This window comes from Chelon labrosus, assembly GCF_963514085.1.
Source record: "Chelon labrosus genome assembly, chromosome: 21".
Lineage (NCBI taxonomy): Eukaryota > Metazoa > Chordata > Actinopteri > Mugiliformes > Mugilidae > Chelon > Chelon labrosus.
The window spans coordinates 2,260,344-2,278,575 of record NC_140354.1 but is presented as its reverse complement, the minus strand read 5'-3'; the positions used below and the strand labels follow the sequence as shown (position 1 = coordinate 2,278,575).

At 41.8% G+C, this 18,232-nt stretch overlaps 1 protein-coding gene across 1 annotated transcript in view; it reads right to left on the bottom strand.

Moving 5' to 3' along the window:
* The window catches only part of cacng2a (calcium channel, voltage-dependent, gamma subunit 2a), a gene marked incomplete at its 3' end in the record, with an annotated part of 50,089 nt that extends 39,558 nt beyond the window's left edge, over nucleotides 1–10,531 (bottom strand). The window contains exon 1 of the mRNA XM_084570859.1: nucleotides 10,204–10,531. Within this exon, the coding sequence (XP_084426985.1) occupies nucleotides 10,204–10,429 (226 nt within the window). The 5' untranslated portion in view covers nucleotides 10,430–10,531. The remainder of the gene's footprint in view (nucleotides 1–10,203) is intronic.
* Nucleotides 10,532–18,232: the final 7,701 nt, after the last annotated feature.

Below are 18,232 nucleotides of genomic sequence, written 5' to 3'. Positions count from 1 at the left end.
ATAACAATCAAAGTTTTAAGTAATGCAAATCCACAAATCTCCCAATAGAATGTTACAATAATTTTAGCATGCATGGTAAAAAAAAAACGGGTTCAGTTAACAATCTAAACCCAAGGAGACCATCAGACAATTTTAGTTTCATATATTTAGGCTAGGGAGGAGTGTATTGTTTAAAATAATTTATCAATCAAACAGTTGGTTAAAGACGTATGCGGTATAACCACAGTCATTACTATTATTATTGTTATTACATTAGTATCAATATCTGCAGGCAGTCGTTCACTGAGCTATGTTAAAACCACCAAACACACTCGAACTCTGCCTCATACTTTCCCACAAGTCTGAGATGATGCAGTGTGTTTGGGCAGCGTTCTGACACAAAGCAAATACACTGTAATAGATTGCAAATGAACTGCGCCATGGACACCACCAATTAATCAAAAGGCAGATTGCCGTGGTTTCTCTGTGCTGTTGCAGAGAGAGAGAAAAAAAAGTGAATCGCACCTCCTTAAAATGAATGGATTGTATCTGCAGTTAATTATCATTTACTACAGGGTCTCTTTGGGATGTTTCCACAGCTTAAGGATACAGCCGGCGAGGTGGAACGGAAAGGAGCTCTGCCGTGATGGAGTCAGAGATTGGCCCGCTGGTAATTACACTTTTGTTGTAAGAGGATCAATTCTATGTAATCAGAGCGCAATCTCACTGAAAATCGAGTGGCTATTCAAGCCACTTTAACACTGAAACTTTACATTTTCAAGGGGGTGGCATGTGTTTGATAAACAGAGGCTGAGAGCAAATACAAGACGATGGTTGCGGAGGCTGACTGTCCCGGATATGTTCTCCAAACACGCTGGTGTTGTGTTGTTGTTTTTTCTTTGGTTGGAAGGAAATTAAAAACCTTAAAATATATACGGATCAGTCATTCTGTCTGGGAAATCATTAAAAAGATTAAAATGGACATTAGAATTTGCCAAAAGTCCAAGGTGTGTCACTACATTGCACTAAAAAATAAAAAAACATTCAGTTTATGGCTCCAAAAAGCAATAAGTCTTCATTGTTTTTTTTTTTTATATAATAGCCAACAATTTTTAGCTCTACGTCCCTGCATTAAAACTGCATGTTTCCATGTGTTGAGAGTAAAAGACTCCTGCTGATAATAACATCACAGACTTTACATGAGTCTCTACTTTGAATTTCACACAGTTAAAACCTTTAAAATCCTTTTAAGAAAAACATTACTTAATTTTTCAGGGATACAAAAGTTGGTTAGGAATTTACAAATTCATCCTTACAGAGCTATTTCAGAGTACTACTGTTGTGCTAGGGAAAAAAAAACAAAAAAAAAACCAATAATAATCAGGCCTTCCCTTCCCCTTAGTTTCCAGCTGGTAGTCTGACCAGGGCCAGACGTATGCTCATGTTTACAGTCTCTGTGATTAACTAAACCTACTTCTGGTTGTAACTTCATAATTACTGTGCTGACATGTGGAAACTTTCTCTATTTCTCTGCAAAAGAGCAAATGAGCATGACGGTCAGAATGTATTTAGAGGTTTGAAACATACTTAGAGGATGGTTCCAAGCTCAAGGTGTGGTCCATAGATGTTCCCAATAAAAAACTTAACCTTTATCCACCAGACTTTTAGAACTCAAGTAGTTTCTTAGATGAGTGGCAAAATGCCTTCAAGAAACAAATCAAGTCCTGTTGCTTATGTTTTAGCCTTGTATTTTGGATATGCCATGACCTGGATGACTGAAAACCTTCAACATCAACCAAACTGCTATGCATTATAACACCTATTACAGATTTTATATATCAGTTACAGATATCAGGTCCTTAGGAATCTCCACCAACAGACTGTGACTATAAGGATGTCGAGGCCACTATTGCAGTATACTTTCCATTTTGTCCACATTGCGATGTACAAATTATCTCTGTGTTTTCATGTTACTCACAACTGCACTTGCCCACATACTGTTTGCAGCTTTCCGTGCCAGCAGGTGTTTGATATAACATGAAACACAGAGATTCGGCACGTATCTGAGCTGCATTTAGTTCCAGTTTTAAATGGAAACATGTTGAGTTGGAGGCAAGACAGCATGAATGCATGCTCGCGTACAGCCGGCACTCAGCGGCCCCTGTCTGTCTATCATGCACTGGTGAGTAGCGGTGCCACACTGCATGCTCACACAAAGATTGGCCCAGGGTATGTTTCATATTGATTTGTTCTCTGGTCATGTAGGATAAAGATAGACCCCACCCAACAGGACCATCTGCAGCTAAAAATAACACGTGTAAATCAAGGCTGGAGCAGCACACACACACACACACACACATGCAGTCCTGCAAGGTGTGATGAGGAGGTGTCGGGGGTCAGAGCGGGCAATTATTATGTAGTAACTGTGATGCCTCTCCCCTCTGATACATGTCCCAACATTAATGCTTTGTGTTTTAATTTTATGTTTTCTAATTTACAGCCGAGGCCCTCACTCTCCGGGCAGTTGGGGGTGCTGGATGGGCTGCGTCTTCATGCAAAGCAGGTGACAGCATTTATGGGAGAGTGCCACCGAAGTTTACAGCCCCTCGCTCATCGATCAAAGCCATCAGAGGCATTCATCATACACTGAACCAATTACCCTGCCATCACACTCCTCTGCTGTCCACCTAATCTCAGACTCTCCATCAGGACGGCCGAAAGCTTCTCCACAAAGCTACAGAGTCTATTAATATACAAGGAGGGGAATCATAACGATGACTGCTGGCCACTTTACCTCTATTGTTCTCTCAGGTTTGATGTAACATAATGTTTGTTTTGGTCACAGGAAACCAATCAATGCAACATTGTAGTTTCTATTATATTGTCATCTGGGAACACGGTTCTCCGCCTCAAGTATGAAGAGCATCTAAAAATCGCAGTCTAAGACAAAAGATACCTGTAACAAACATGAGGCATGACATAAATACAATTTTCTTTCTACTAAGCACAGACCTGGGGCTGCTCTCAGATATAATCAATGAACTGTGCACTGATATCCTGGTAGCAATCGCCGTAGCTGTAAGAATTATAACAAATGGCAGCCTCAACAATAAAACAAGAGCACACTTGCACTGCTTTTCGACCGTCTTAGCTTACTCTGTTAATGTGTGGCCTGTAATATGGCCTTAGTGGGCAATAGAGGGGTCAAGGTGGAGACCAATAAAACAGTCACAGTCGGGCAGTGACTGTGTGCAGTCCCAGAGGGCCTCGGATGGAAGGCAGGCGAAGGCAAAATGAATCCCATCCATCGCCCGCTGCAGGACAGAGTGACAGTGCAGTGCAATAGAGCTCAGTCACTTGACACAGGCTGTTATCAGATGAAGGGAGAGGCAGTAGAGAGGAGTGTTACTGACGGAGGCAAGGAGGTTTTTACACCAACAAGTGGCCCTGAACACACTTTCCATCCACGCCGCCCTCAACTTGTAACTGTAATCCGGCCCATGCTGCTGGATGTACAGTGGATCGGTGTCATAATACAGTGTAATGCCACTTTAGGACCGGGACATTAGCCTGGGTGGGCACGCTCCAGCTGGGTAATCCTTATCTGATTGGACTATGAGATTAATCCTGCTCTTCTCTGCTGCTCTGCTCTGCTATCTGCTTTTATCTCATCCTGCTTCTCTGCTTTGCACAGAGCATCACCATTCAAACATGTACAGTGCGCACACAACATACTCCCACATGTGTTTTCAGAGGCCTCAATATACACTACATTGATACTCCCACATACTTAAACATAAAATCATGAGGCAGGATTTGTGAACTGTGATCTGTGGAAATCGACAGGAGCTGTGGGAGGCCATAATGGTGACCATTTTAGTTAAAAAAAGAAAGTACTTTTTTTCCTAAGCAATCTAGGTTAGGTGAAGTGGAAGAACACTTTAAAACTTTAAATGGTACGGTTTGATACGAGACAAGTCAGTGAACAGTGGTGACCCCGAACTGGCAAATGTTCTTCATCTATTAATTTCCACTGGAGTTTGTTGTCCTGGATCACTCAAAGAGCTTTTAAAATGTGTGCTCTTTTTTTTTTTTTTAACAAAATAACGCGTCGTCTTTAACTGTACAGAGCTCTCAGCGAAATGCTCTACGAGTATCAGCACACACTTCCGGGATGTTGTTTGCCCCTAAGCCTGTGACTAGTGGAGCATGTTGTGGGGTAGACTGTATGTCCTTTTTTTTCATGTTTTCCTCAGCGGTCACATAAACACCGAAGCTAGCTAGAAGATAGCATAAAAAAAACAACTGTGCACGTGATTACAAGGGAATGGAATCAAAGCCTCAACAGTACCTTGTTGTTTGTAGTGTTTATTGTCATTTAGCATAACGCTAACATGCTAAACTAAGATGGTGGCCATGGTAAAAGATACACTTGTTAAACATAAGTATAGCATTGCTGCGCATGTTAGCTTGTAGCTAAAAGCGCTACTGTACCTGTATACAGCCTCAGATGTGCTAGCATGGCTGTTTGCCTGCTAACAACCAGGTTTTATTTTCTCATCAGTGATGTGATAATGAACTTTGGACGGTTATTCAGATAAATGAAAGATATTTAAAACACTACCTAAGGCTTTAGAAATGTGATTTTCCCTAATTATAGGTCAAAAGATTAACTGCGCAAATACACATCAGATTAATCACTTATGACTAAAATGTTATTTGCAGCTCGAATTGTTGCAAAGCAAACATTAAAGTGTTGTTGACATGCAGGAAATACCATTGCAAAGGTTTTTTTTTTTTTTGTGATTTGGACACAGCATGCACAATGAACCTTAATGAACCTGGATCTATAATAATGAGCATTTGGGGATGCACATTCATTCCAGTTTGCTGTACATGCTGTGTCACTACACAATAAGAAGGCAAATTGCTTCTCTAACCACTTGGCCTCAACAAAGTTACTGTCAGAAGTAGTATTTGAACCCACACCTCCAGAGTGCCTGGGCATCCTGACGTCATGAAACACCCGACTAGCCCTTCTTCATCACTGAGACCACCATTTCTCTTCCCTAACTGTGCTCTTGTCCTATAGCAACTGTGGAGCCTGAGGGCGGCGCTATAATGAAGACAAATGCCTCAGATTAGTAGTGCGGTACACCTGGCTGAGAGCTTTTACAGAAGTCCAAAATAGGACGGAGGAACAGCGGCCTCCAGGGACCAATTCATCATGAACACACATGTTTACTGTGTGCACCGTTGATGCCTCACAAGCTGAATCTTTCTCTGTCTGCAGCCACATCTGTGTTTATGGAACCACTGAACTTTTAATGTTGCTTTAAGACTTAAAGGCTGAACAGCAGAGGACCAATAGATGTTGATATTACTACCCGGGAGTGAAATGTAGAGCTGCAGTCTGGATAAAACCAAACAGCTGAAAGCATGGCATCAGACTCTTCACTGCTTCAAATTCCATTGCCATTTGTAAAACTGATACAAGGATAAAAATATGAGGGGGAACCAACACGGAACAAATACAACTGAAAACTACTGCAGGAAAGCTCCTCAGAAGTGACCACATTGATCGAGATGGCTGCCTTGAACTGAGCCAAGTGAAGCTCAAAGAGGGAGAAGGCTGGACCTGGATACCACCGCTCCATCCTCAGTCACTACCAAACACCCTCTGGTTGCAAATTATATCACCAAAATGCCAGAGCCAACATTTTGGCTTAATTTCCTGCAAATTCTTTCATTTCAGATGCAGGAAACACTCAATGTTGAATGAGCTGAGAACGAGAATGAGCAAATTAATAATATGATTAGATGCATTTTCTGTCTGAATGACTACTCAAAGTAAAATTCAATAGCTGTGTCAGCTCTGGAAAGTTGAATTAAGTCATCTGAGGTGAGATGTAGTGAATTTTACCAAACTTAAATCTCTAAGACAAACATGTAACATTTTGTTCCGTTAAGAAAATACACAGATTTCTCTGACAAGCAGTGAGCAGAGCACAGGTCAACATGTTCAAGCACCCAGTGTGGGTATTCCCATTTTGCTTTTTCACAGGTTCTCCTCCCCAATCACTGGTTATACAAACACAAACCATCGCCCACCTGTGTCCACTCAGCGAGCAGGATGTGTGGGCCCGCTCTGCCAAACACACAGTCTGTGTTTAATGCCGCGATTAGGAGGCTTCAACCGTTTGCAGCCTCAGTCTTTGCCTGATCACCAGTAAGACTTAATTTAAGAGGAGCCGGAGGAAAGATGAATACTAGTCATCTTGGCACTTTGAATTAATAGAGCTGAGCAGCAAACTGAAGCCTAATTAACATCTGAAATGTTAAACTTGATATCACTCCTTCTGACTGTATGTGCAGAAAAAGGCAGTAAGCAGCCTTCTTATCGCTGCCTCTCTCCAGCTGCATCCGCTCTGTACTTTCCTATTTTTCATTTCCCTCAGATTTGTGGTTTAAAATGTTCAAACCAGATATAATTAAATGTACTCGCTTTTTAAGACCCAATTTCCTGAGCAGGAAGTCATTTCAATTAGAATTTAAATGAATCTGACCCCGGTAAGTAAATGCAGCGACCCCATTTTTCCTCTCCCTTTGCCTTTTGTGGGCCGCGGCTCATTCATGAATCACAAATGACAAATCTGGGTTTATTTCCTGCCATTTTGATCCTGGATTCAAAGGGAAAGGTTCATTGTGCCGATACAAAAGCGACACACACAGCGAGCCCAGAGTGTGATGTTTTGATCTCATCTTGTGCTGTTTTGTTTGCCAATTAAATAATGGCCTGGCGGGGATAAAGGCCAGTCACTGTCACAATTACACCCCAGCTGTGATTAATCCTATGTGCTCTAATGTAATCACTGCAGCACTGTATCAACATTCAGCGTTATTTCTTTTATCCATCCAGGGAAGGCCGGCTGAGTTCGTTTTCCCAGAAACACACATCTGGAGCCGACCCTGTGAAACCACAGCCTTCTGTTGCCAACACCTGAGCAGCTTCTCAGGAACAGCTGAGGCGTTAACGCTGTGATCAGAAGACACCAAATTAAGCTTTTTTCAGTTTTTGTATGGATGCCTCATTTTGTTCTCTGCCTGCATCTGACAAAATGAGCTCAATTTACAGAGAAAGTGCTTTACTCTGACAGATACAGCAGCTTTTTCAGTGCAGATGAAATGAATTCTTTTTATCATCCATCAATCTTTATCCAGTATTTGTCTATAAAATGTCAGAAAAGTGAAATAAGAACTTGGTGTAATTGCATTTCCCTAAACTTATTGTCTTTTATGGCAAAGAAAGCCATTGCATTTTTGATTTTTTTGATTGAAAACAGCAAATGTTGATACTTAGCGGTTGATTTTCTGACAACCAATAATAAATCAACTAACTGCTGCAGCCACTTTGAATCATAAACGTAGCTTTTAGTTGTGGCCGTTTGTCACATTTCTGAGCTTTATGGGTTGTACTGTAGCAGCTCCACCATGCAACATTCCTGGTGAACGATTGATCTAATTAAAGGGATCCAACATCTCACTAAAGAAAATAATAATAAACTAAAAAACTAAATAAATAAAAATAATAATAATAAATCAAATGTTTTAAAGGAGAACGTTGTTTTTTCATCTTTCCTCCCCCATTAATCATCTCATGACACCTCAGATTTATCTTGTGACCCTTTGAGAACCACTGGACTACACTGTAGTTAAAACCATCTCCACTTTGAGCAGCTGCAACAATAAAATGCGGCTTCCGTTTTGATAAATCAGTATTAATAATCCATTATTGTCATACAGAATAATTTCTCATTCACAGGGGACAGTTTACTTGCTTTACTGGAGTAATAATCCCACAATGCAATACTCCACATATTCTAGATGCTGTTGCAAAGTCTATGATCACATCTAAGTGTCTACAATCTGTTCACTACTGAATTGTGTCTACCAGGTGTATTGAATAAGTGAACAAGTGGTTTATTTTGGGCGCACACTTGTTATTGGACCAGCAAGTCCCAACCCTCTGATCCAGCCCAATATCAGTAAACTGTTGAAATACAAATAAATAGTAAAGGTATTCTTAAAAGAAGCAAAGTTAAACATCGAGCCTTGTTAAAGTCAAGTCATCCAGCTCGACATCCTCCAACAGCTGTTGAGTTACAGAAGTTGATGTGATGAACTTGCTAGTAGGCCATTTCTTACAATTACATCCAGCAGTTATGAATCAGCATTATCAATTGTTTGGAGTTGTGTTTGTATCCACCTGATGAATGCAATTCCATTTTTGCTCTGTTTTAGGTCTCCACAAGCTCCTGAAATATATAGCTGCTTCTTTCTAGCTGAGCCAGCGGAGATGGTATGCATAAGGTGGGTTTAATTGTGCTTGTTTGCATAAAACCGCTTGAAGCAGTGATTGATCTTACAATCTAAACTATAATCTGAAACTCACAATACAACTGTTTAGAGATTCAGCTTTAGCTGATATTTCTGTGTAGGTTCATTACTGCTCTGCAAGTGACCTCTTTTACATTGTCATTTTACCATAGCTGTGATAAAAATATTGATTTTAGCTGCTCCAAATGTTCTGCTTATAGCCAAAGCTTGGAACAGTGGGAGCACTGAGTGTGACTGCTTATCACAGGAGCCAAAGGAGCATGAAGTCAGACACCGTGGCCTTTCAGGATCTCACAGCTTAGAAGATGAGCAGATTTGTAACGCTCTGCGCCCTCACAAGGTTACAACGCCTCCCTCCAAGTCAGCACCCAATGCCTCCACTGGGGCATGACAGGAAACAAGCCGCCTCCGTCTGACAGGGCAGACTCTGGAGGTCGTCTAGAAACCTGCACTCAGGACGTGAGGCTGTTTGACATCTCGGAAAGCAGCGAGCGCAGACAGGTCAAAGGTTACATGACAAGCCGCTCTGCCATCATCAGGGTTGTCAGGCAGGTCAGGCCTGCTGACAGACTGCATCTCTACCATGACTTTACTTTTGGGGCATCACACTCTGTCCAAACTGCTGGCCCGGTGTCACATCCTCTTTGAAGGTACAGCACGCTTGCAGCATCCCTTAATTAAGGTTAGGGCAGGGCATCAGACTGCAGATATATCAGGGTGATATATGATAAAAGTTCCTCCCCAACTACTGCGTCTGAATGTGTTTATTATTTAGCGTCCTAATGTCTAAATAAGCTGTTGCAGACTGGTGCAGAAGACTTTCAGCACTCCTATAGTTTTAGGTATGATCTATAAACTTATTTGTTTTAATTTTGCTTTGTGACCGATAAAATGAAGCAATGATTTCGACAATTCTTTCACTAGAGGCATGAAGAAGTACAAATATCCAGCATTAGAAAAAAGCTACAACACTAAATGTAGAAACTTTTCTTCTTTCCTATATTTAATGACCTTGAGAACCCTCAGATTTAACATGAGGAGTGCACTTTTAATCAGGATTTCTGTGCAAATTTTACTCTTTATGATCTAGTCTTTATGAACTTTAGTTTGCTTTGTGAGCCGACATGTCTCTGCTACAACACTGTAGCAGATTTTTCTTTGTGTCATTATTTCATTAAAAGCAGGGGGGGAAAAGGTAAAACAATCCAGTAATTTGGAGAAAAGAATAACAAGAAACCTTGCAGAACCCTGCTTTCCTCTGACGGCAGTGGCAATGTTTCTCTGCTGCGAATTAGTCACAAGTCTCATGTTTTTCTTTGTTGGATCATTTCATTTGAGGAATAAAGATATCAAACTAACACAGAAACGCGCAGACGTATTGAAACTTCAGAGCGAAGAAACCTGAATCAGGGCAGCACTTTTGTTTGAGCGTCTCTCTGGCTCTTGCATTTGTCTTGCAGCTTCTTGCAAAGCAGATACCTACGTTACCACTATAAAACTAAACTTTGAAAAAAATAAAATAAAAAGAAAAGATGTATGAGCAGCAGTTGGTCATGCATGTTATATAAAAATTGGCTTTGTCAGATGGTTTTATTAGAGGCCAGGAAAACCAGTAATGTTGATCCAATTCTGATGTTATGGCACAGACAGATCTATAGATAGATAGATAGATAGATAGATAGATAGATAGATAGATAGATAGATTGATAGATAGATAGATAGATAGATCGATAGGACTTGACCTCTGATTCTAAACAAACATGTATTGTAGTAATATTCATGCCAGTCCTGAATGTTTTTTCGAAGTTCGCTGATTGTGACTCTTACCTTCCAAGCAGCACGTCCTCCACAGTCCCGAGTGGGTCATCACCTCCTCGTTCTTCTTGCTGGTCTCGTTCTCGCTCATGGACTTGGTCTTGCAGACGCCGCGGGAGTACAGCCAGTAGTCCGTGCCGACCGCGATGGTCATGAGGCTGAAGGCCGCGAAGGCTCCCACCGTGGTCAGCAGCATCTGGACTCCGCGGTCGAACAGACCCATGTTTCCGCATTCCATGAAAGGGGGACCCCCTTTCCTCTTGATGTACAGGAAGTAAATATTTGAAAATTTGCGGGACCAAACCAAACCGAAAAACCGGGATATACTCGAGCGGAAGGAGAGGGAAGAAGGAGGAGGAGGATGCGGTAGGAACCTTATGGTTGCGTTTGGGTGAGGACCAAAACAAGAGAAAAAATGACTGAGGGGTTGCTTTGGAGGGGGTAAGAGGGAGAGATAGTGATGTCTCTCCTCTCTGTTTGTTCTCACTTTTGCACCCAAAGAAATGATTCAGACAAAAAAAATCAGCAGAGGGTGACAGCACCTCGGCAGGCCTGCAGCTGCAGATGTAGCCCACACTAAGGCCACTTGCAGCAAGAAAAGCTACAAATGTGAAGAATAACACTGAGGAATAATGATGTCCTAAAGCATGTAGAGGCTGAGCTGAGCCCGAAATGAACGTGACATAAACCAGGTTTGTTCTCTACAGGGTTGACCAAAAAAAAACTAACAAAAAAACAAACAACCTGTTTGTTGTAGGTTTCAGCTGAGCCCAGAATTTACATGAGCTCAGACGGAGCAAAGAGATGGTCTGTGGGGTGGAGGGGGTGTTAGAGTAATGGCAGGCTTACAGTACAACAGTTCAATACGTCTGTTACAGTGAGTTAGTCAAAGGCTAACGTTGCGTCTACTAGTAAGAATTCTAAAGACTACTGTTATTAATGTTACTGTTCTAGAGGGTTTGATTAGTCAAAAGGGACAAGAGAAAGGAGATAATGAACTAGGGAAGGAAAAAATCTGTAAACAAATGGACCGATTCAAGTCCTGTCGAGAGGAAATAAAAGCAATTCCCTGGGTGTTTTATAACAGCCTATGGTGAGCTTCAAAGAAAAACTCACAAATCAAGCCGGTGGAATGAGGAAATCAAGGCTCAACGACTAAATCAATTAATTAGCAGGCTTAAAAAGACACGAAACCAGACTGAAAACGATAAAACCCTAAAAAATAAATAAATTAACCGCTTAGATTTTCCTTTTTCCTAAAATTTTGATCCCCAGTTTCCATATGTAGCCCTATAGCTCTGGGAAGGTTTCCGCCGAAAATGGGGGTCTGCGGTCAGAGGAGGTTCGGTCGTCGACGATCCGGAGAGAGCGGGGAGCATCCAGCAAGGCAAGCCGACCATCACTCGACATGGAGCCCGCAGGAGGAGGACGAGGAGTCGGTGTGGGCGCCGCCGCAGCCGAGGATGCTTCTTCGGAGGATGGAGGAGGATGGTGCTGATGCTGCTGCTGCCGCCGCCGTCGCCGCCGCTGCTGCTGCTTGAATATCCAAATTCACCGTGGCAGTATCACACCCAGGACGGTCCCGCTTGTTTAGCCCTTGCGCCATGTAAGAGGAAGAAAAATAATTTGTGGTGAACGTTGCAATCCGCCTGATTTCCCCTCCTCCTCCTCTTCTTCTTCTGCTTCTTTCTCTCCGTGCGCTCTCGGGTGCAGGTTTGGCCGCTTTGCAGGAAAGAGAAAAAAAATTACACAATCGGGAGAGCGATCCACAGTCAGAGCTGGTGTTGTCACGATGTCACTGTCAGCGGCGCTATACATTCAGCACAGTCACTTTAGCCTTTCTCCTGCTTTTTTTTTTTCCGGACGCTGAGCGGTGTCAGTGTAAAGAAGACGCTCTTAATTCTGCAGGTTAGTTTTCTCCTTTCCCTGGCGACGTGTTACAGGCCCTCAGTGTATGGATGGATGTGTGTGTGAGAGAGCCCCGCGCTGCAGCAATGGAGGCTCGTTGCTGGAAAGATATTAAAGATTTTTTAATTCCGTTTCTGTGAGTGGTGGAGGGGGCGGAAGGAGGGGGTGTTGCGATGGTGGACTCTCTCTCTCTCGCTCTCTTTCTCGCTCTCTCTTCTTGAAAGGTGGAATGGCATTTGTGCACACAGTCTGAAATCTACGCGTTTATGGTTTATTATTATCCAATTGTTGCAGCAGTCTCTCGTGCACTCGTCCCTAGATGTCCTCGCTTTTTTTTGCTCATTAATTTGTGTGAAGGCTACAGCTCACAGCTTTAAAGGCTGATCTCTCTGCTCTGATTACATGATTCTCCATGAATGACAATTAGAAGCGAGTGTGGACGAGGCTGGTCAGACTCATCAGTTTAGGCTCAACTTGGTCCTGTTGAGGGTTTATAACCCTGAACTCAACATTAAACATATCCCCCCACACACACGCACACACATGGACTTGACGTGAATTAATATGCTGTATTAGCGCACAGAGAGTGTGCGTGTGTGAGGCTGTGGTGCTGAAAGGACAGCTCCCTCCAGATATGCTCTGCATCTGTGGAGTTTGTCGCCCCCTGCTGTTCAAACGCCTTTATCACAACTAATAAAAATCTCCAAATTCAAATAGCCCTTGTGCCCTTAAATAAAAGTCCTCATATCTCACTGTCAGAGCAGGAAGTCAATGCTCTGAATTAAAACGTATACTTTTACAATTATTTTCCATAAAGATTAAGAACTGATTCGAGTGACTGTTTTGTTCTGTGCACCTTCACTGCATGAAGTCCAAACCCCACAAACATAACAAAAATAATAAACTCATTAAAACAGAGAAACCAGCCTTGCCTTGCCACTTCAGATTGTAGTTATGCAAAGTTAGAAACAGTAAAATATGGTACTGTAAAAGTTTAAAAGTGATTAAAATTAGCTCCACATTCACCAGCATTAATACTTATGTAAAATTCTGTAATCTCTCTGGATTCTTTTTATTGTAAAATAGTATTGTAAAATGCAGGATATGTATGAGAGCAGTAAGACAGTGGTGAGGCGTGCTGTAGGTGTGACAGAGGAGCTCACGGGGAAGGTGGGACTACATCAGGGATCTGCAGCGTTGTAGGATTTAGAGACAGCGGCTTTGAGAAAAAGACTGGAGGAAGATAAAAGAGCTGAAGACGTTGAGGTTTTCTCTAGGATCAGGAACGAGTACATTAGAGGGACAGCTGAGATGAAGTTAGAGAGGTTGAGATGGTTTGGACATAGGAAGGACGGTGAATATATTGGTCAAAGGATGCTGAGGTGAGAGCTGAAAGGCAGGAGGTCTAGAGGAAGACCAAAGAGGAGGTTTATGGATGTAGTGAAGGAGGACATAAAGGTAGTTGGTGTGAGAGAGGAGGATACAGAGGATAGGGTGAGATGGAAGCAGATGATTCACTGTCGCGATCCCCTGAAGGGAACAGCTGAAAGGAAAAGAAGAAGAAAAGTGACTGGACAATTGACTCAAAGGCTCTTTCATGAACATGTTTGGGATATTTCTTTCTTATTTCCTCATCCATTAAGCAGATAAAAGGTCTGGATATGGTTAAATGTGTGACACCGGTGAGCTCATCAACATAAAAAGGCCTGGACGAGTGAAGAACTCTCTCCAGGGGGTAGGCGTGTCATTGTCCAAGTCTACCATAAAGAGAGCAGATTAGACTTGTAGGTGGGTGCTACATGTCTAAGTAATATCAACATGAATGCCAGGTCTAAGGTTTCCCAGCAGAACATTGTATTGTCACAAGTCAGTGGTCATAATGTTATGCCTGATCAGTGTATAGTATACATGCTGTCTGCTCAGACCGAGATTGAATGAAGCAAACTTGACTGGACGCTGCTTCGCAGTACAGATGGATGATGTCTCGGAACATGCTGTGAAATTTTTGAATTTTTAATATTCTGCAATGGCAGAGTGATCTTAACCTGTGCGAGCCGCACTTCCCTTCCTGAAGACAAAACTAAATGCAGGGGATAGCTGCATTAAAGACCTGGCAAAGTATCACAAAGGAGAAAGGAAAACCATTCTTTGGTGAGTGTTCCAAACTTAGGCAGTCACTATCTGCAATGGATTCTGGACAAACAAAATTGTATGTATGATTATGTTAATGTTTCCAATTACATTAAATAAAAGTAATTTATGTGCATTTACTGCATTAAACTTGTCTTTTCTTAGTCACTAAACATCCTAATTTTGAGCCTTTGCTGTCGTCTACATTGACACTAGTGTCAGCACCACGTGAGCAAGCTAAAGACCTCCATTTCAGCCCTGATTACGAGAATGGAAAGTGTCGTTCAGCTGCTCATGTAACAACCACCGTCAGAGAGAGAGAGTGGCTGTGCAGGTTGGACGTCTCCTTGTGGAAAAAAGTAACCATCACGTTCCTCTCGGTCCTCGGGGCCTCTTGTCAGATATCAGATGAGCTGCAGTCAGACACGTGGTCGGACAAATTTCTGCTGCTCTTAGTTCAGCATTTATCATCCCTGAGCCATCAAGCCGCTGCACACTGAAGCGTTTTTTAAACCTGTAATGTGTTATGAAGAGAGTTATGTTATGTTCTGTAAAATACACATAACACTTCAGTCAGAATAAGGATGAACTACTAAACTTCACTTTTACTAATATAAAATTGTGGATGTAACCATATAGTAACAGTTGTGCATTCAGAATTAAAAAAGAACTATAAACATATCCTCAAACATGCAGCATCATGGCGTCCATTGGTGTCACATTGTTACTTTAATAAATTATAAAAGGACACTCGACTTTCACTGTGCTACTTCCAACATTAGAATGAAAATATGCATACTCAGCTAAATCTGACTTCACACTTTTCCTTCCTTTACACATTTCTATTACTGTACCTAATCTTGCACTCCCCTTTAAGTACATTTGAAGAAGTACGTATTTAGAAATTTAACTTCAGCAAAAGCAGTATTATGACAGTGTAAAAATACAGTGTTGCCCATAAAGTTGAAATAATTTCATTTTCAGACACATTCTTTTTCTTTTAATAACTAGTTATACACATCAGTTATATGTTTGGAAGAGACTGCTCAACAAAGTTTCGAGAAGATATACACTTTACCCATCAAGAATAAATCATATTGTCACATTCTAATGAGAAGGTTAAAAAAAAATGTATTCCAACTTTATGGTCAACAGTGTACTTTGTTTCAAGTGGATGTCCTGTGTTCAAAATTAAAGTGAAAAGTAAGCAAAGGTATTATCAGGAAAAATTAAATGCTTGATTTTTGGCTTCTGCTACCTTTAATAGTCTTTAAGTACTTTTTATATGCACTTTCATCAGTCAATAAGAATTAGGTTGCACAGGTATCGGTCAGGTGCAGCACTACCTTCCTCAATAAACTGGATTATAATTTTTACTGGAACTGAGTATTTGTTAAATGGTGTTAAATGTGAAGGATTAATTGAAGACCTGTCTGGAAAAGTAACTAGTGATGAAGGTGTTAAAGAGCTTTCTGCATGTGAGCCCATCAGACCCTGGTTCCTGTTCTTTAAATATAATTTTCTTTCTGTTCATCTGTCTTTCAGACCTCCTACTGCAGGTCCAAGGTTCAGTGAGTACAGCATAATGAAGCCAGCATTCCTTCTCATACAGTGAACTCTCCTGCAGATCCTTTTCCCTAAAGAGAGACCTTGAGCTCTGATTAGACCTTTCTGATTCTCCCTCCCTGCCTGCCAGGATTTGGGACCCTGTTTGCTTTCATTTAACAATTATCCCTGACAGGCCAAGAGGGTACACACATCATGTCCCAGGACCGCACCCTCACTGGTCCCAGGCGAACTCTTTATGCCAGTCTGACATTAACTCAGCAAGCTGTAAATCCAGCTCTAATCGGGGGCTTGTTAGAGCACCCCCCGAGCTTTGGTTCTGGGAGGGCTTCTGGAAAATTGTTCTCTGGAGTAAAAGAAGAGGAAAAACAGTGGTGGTTGCACTTTAAACATTTGTTTCTATCCTCAGTAATTAGAGGGAAGCTGTGGGTGAGGAAGCACCCTCGGGCCCTCTGGTCTCCAGGGTTAAAAACATTTATCCACCAAGAAGATACATTAGACAGTACAGCGAATAATTAGAGAATAATTAAAATAAAAAAATAAAAAATACGTACAAATGCAGGCTGAAAATGTCTATATTTAAAAAACACCTATAGACTGATGCTGACATATAGTATAATAACACACTGCCCTATGAATGTGTGAGACGAGTGTAGCTGAGTTAAATATATATATTGTGCCTCTAAATTGTAGCAGACCAGAAGTATAAAGTAGCAGAAAACAGATACGCCAAAGTGTACTTGAGTAAATGTAGCTCGTTACTTCCCACCGCTGCTGCCGTGTGTTCTGCAGCTGTCTCAGTGAGGACACTGCCAGGTCAGCAGCATTTCTGCTCTGATCCCCCAGTGTCTGCGCTGAGTGCAGCTGAGTGAGCGTTTTGACATGAGTGCCCCCGCGTTGCCAACACGCACATCCTCCGTCCAGCTCCATGCACGCTGCAGCTGATCCACATGGATGACAGCCACTGGGTTCAGCCCTGGTTCAGACTCCCCAGCTGCTTGTCTTGGCATCTCAGTGTAAAAGTAAGAGAGATGCTCACCTGGCTGGGGCCAGAGTTGCCGCTTCAGTTTCTGCTGCACTACCCAGCTGGTAATAAGAATTTGTCATGCTGCATGTGTGCATCAGTAAGAGCATTCCAACAACTTGTTTTCAGAAAGTACCTTCATAATTGCATCTGTGTTATAACGTGTATTACTGCCTGATGGTTGCATGCCTTCACCGACTAGTTGCAGTTTAAATCCATGTCTGTCCAAACCATAAAGATGGAAGATGAACACCTCCTCAAAAGTGAAGCCAAAGTAAGTAGAGCTCCCCCTGGTGACTGGCTTCACTAAAATACATTAATTCATTCATCTTCTGTAACCGCTTGTTCCTGTGAAGGGTCACAGAGGATACTGGAGCCTATCCCAGCTGTCATCGGGCAAGAGGCGGGGTACACCCTGGACAGGTCTCCAGTCTATCAGAGGGGTAACACAGAGAGACAGACAACCATTCACACTCACATATGGCCAATTTAGAATCACCAATTCCTAATGAGCATGTCTTTGGATGGTGGGAGGACACGCAGACACAGAGAGAACATTCAAACTCCACACAGAAAGACCCAGTCGGCCCATGGATTCAAACCCGGGACCTTCTTGCTGTGAGGCATCAGTGCTAACCACCTCGTCACAGTGCCACCCACTAAAATACATGTCACATCATATTTCTTTTGATGGTTTCTGTCATTAAAGGTAGTTAATATAATACTGATGCATACTCAAGTGCCCATTTTTCTGATAAGTTTTCATTTGTAGTTATTTATTGATGCTATAGAAACAGGATGTGACATCATGATGTGATGTGACACCACTCTGTTAAGCCGTCTCTAGGACCGTGAGAGTTGGAATAAATAAATAAATAAATAAATAGTGTATAATTCAAAATTTCTTTGTAACTGGTGAGGACAGAGCAGAGCACAGTGTTAATCAAATGAAAACGTGAGTCTGTCCAGAGGAAGTGTGTCACTGAGTAGACATGGAAAGCACAGAAACTGAGTGGATACAAAGACGTCACTGAATCATGTAACTGGCTGTTAGCATAAAATAAACTGGAGCAAGCGTTGTATAATGTGGATTCAGCAGTAAAAATGTGTCAAAGCTCAGAGTGTACAGTTAAACGTAAAATTGCCATTACAGGGGTCAAAGGTCAAATGTTGCTGTTCACTTTTTGGCCTTAACCCAAAAATTTGACTATAATTGTAACAAATATTATAAAATGACGACATTTTATTTACAAAATCTCAAAGCTCAGCTACACTGTGACACCCTAATATTCTGAAACAGCCCTTATATTCTAACACAGTCTTCCCTACATATCTCTTTGCAGTTGTTCTGTGTGTTAGTGATAATAAGGTGGAGAAAGTAAGTCACTGAAAGTCACAGGTGTCTGATTCAGC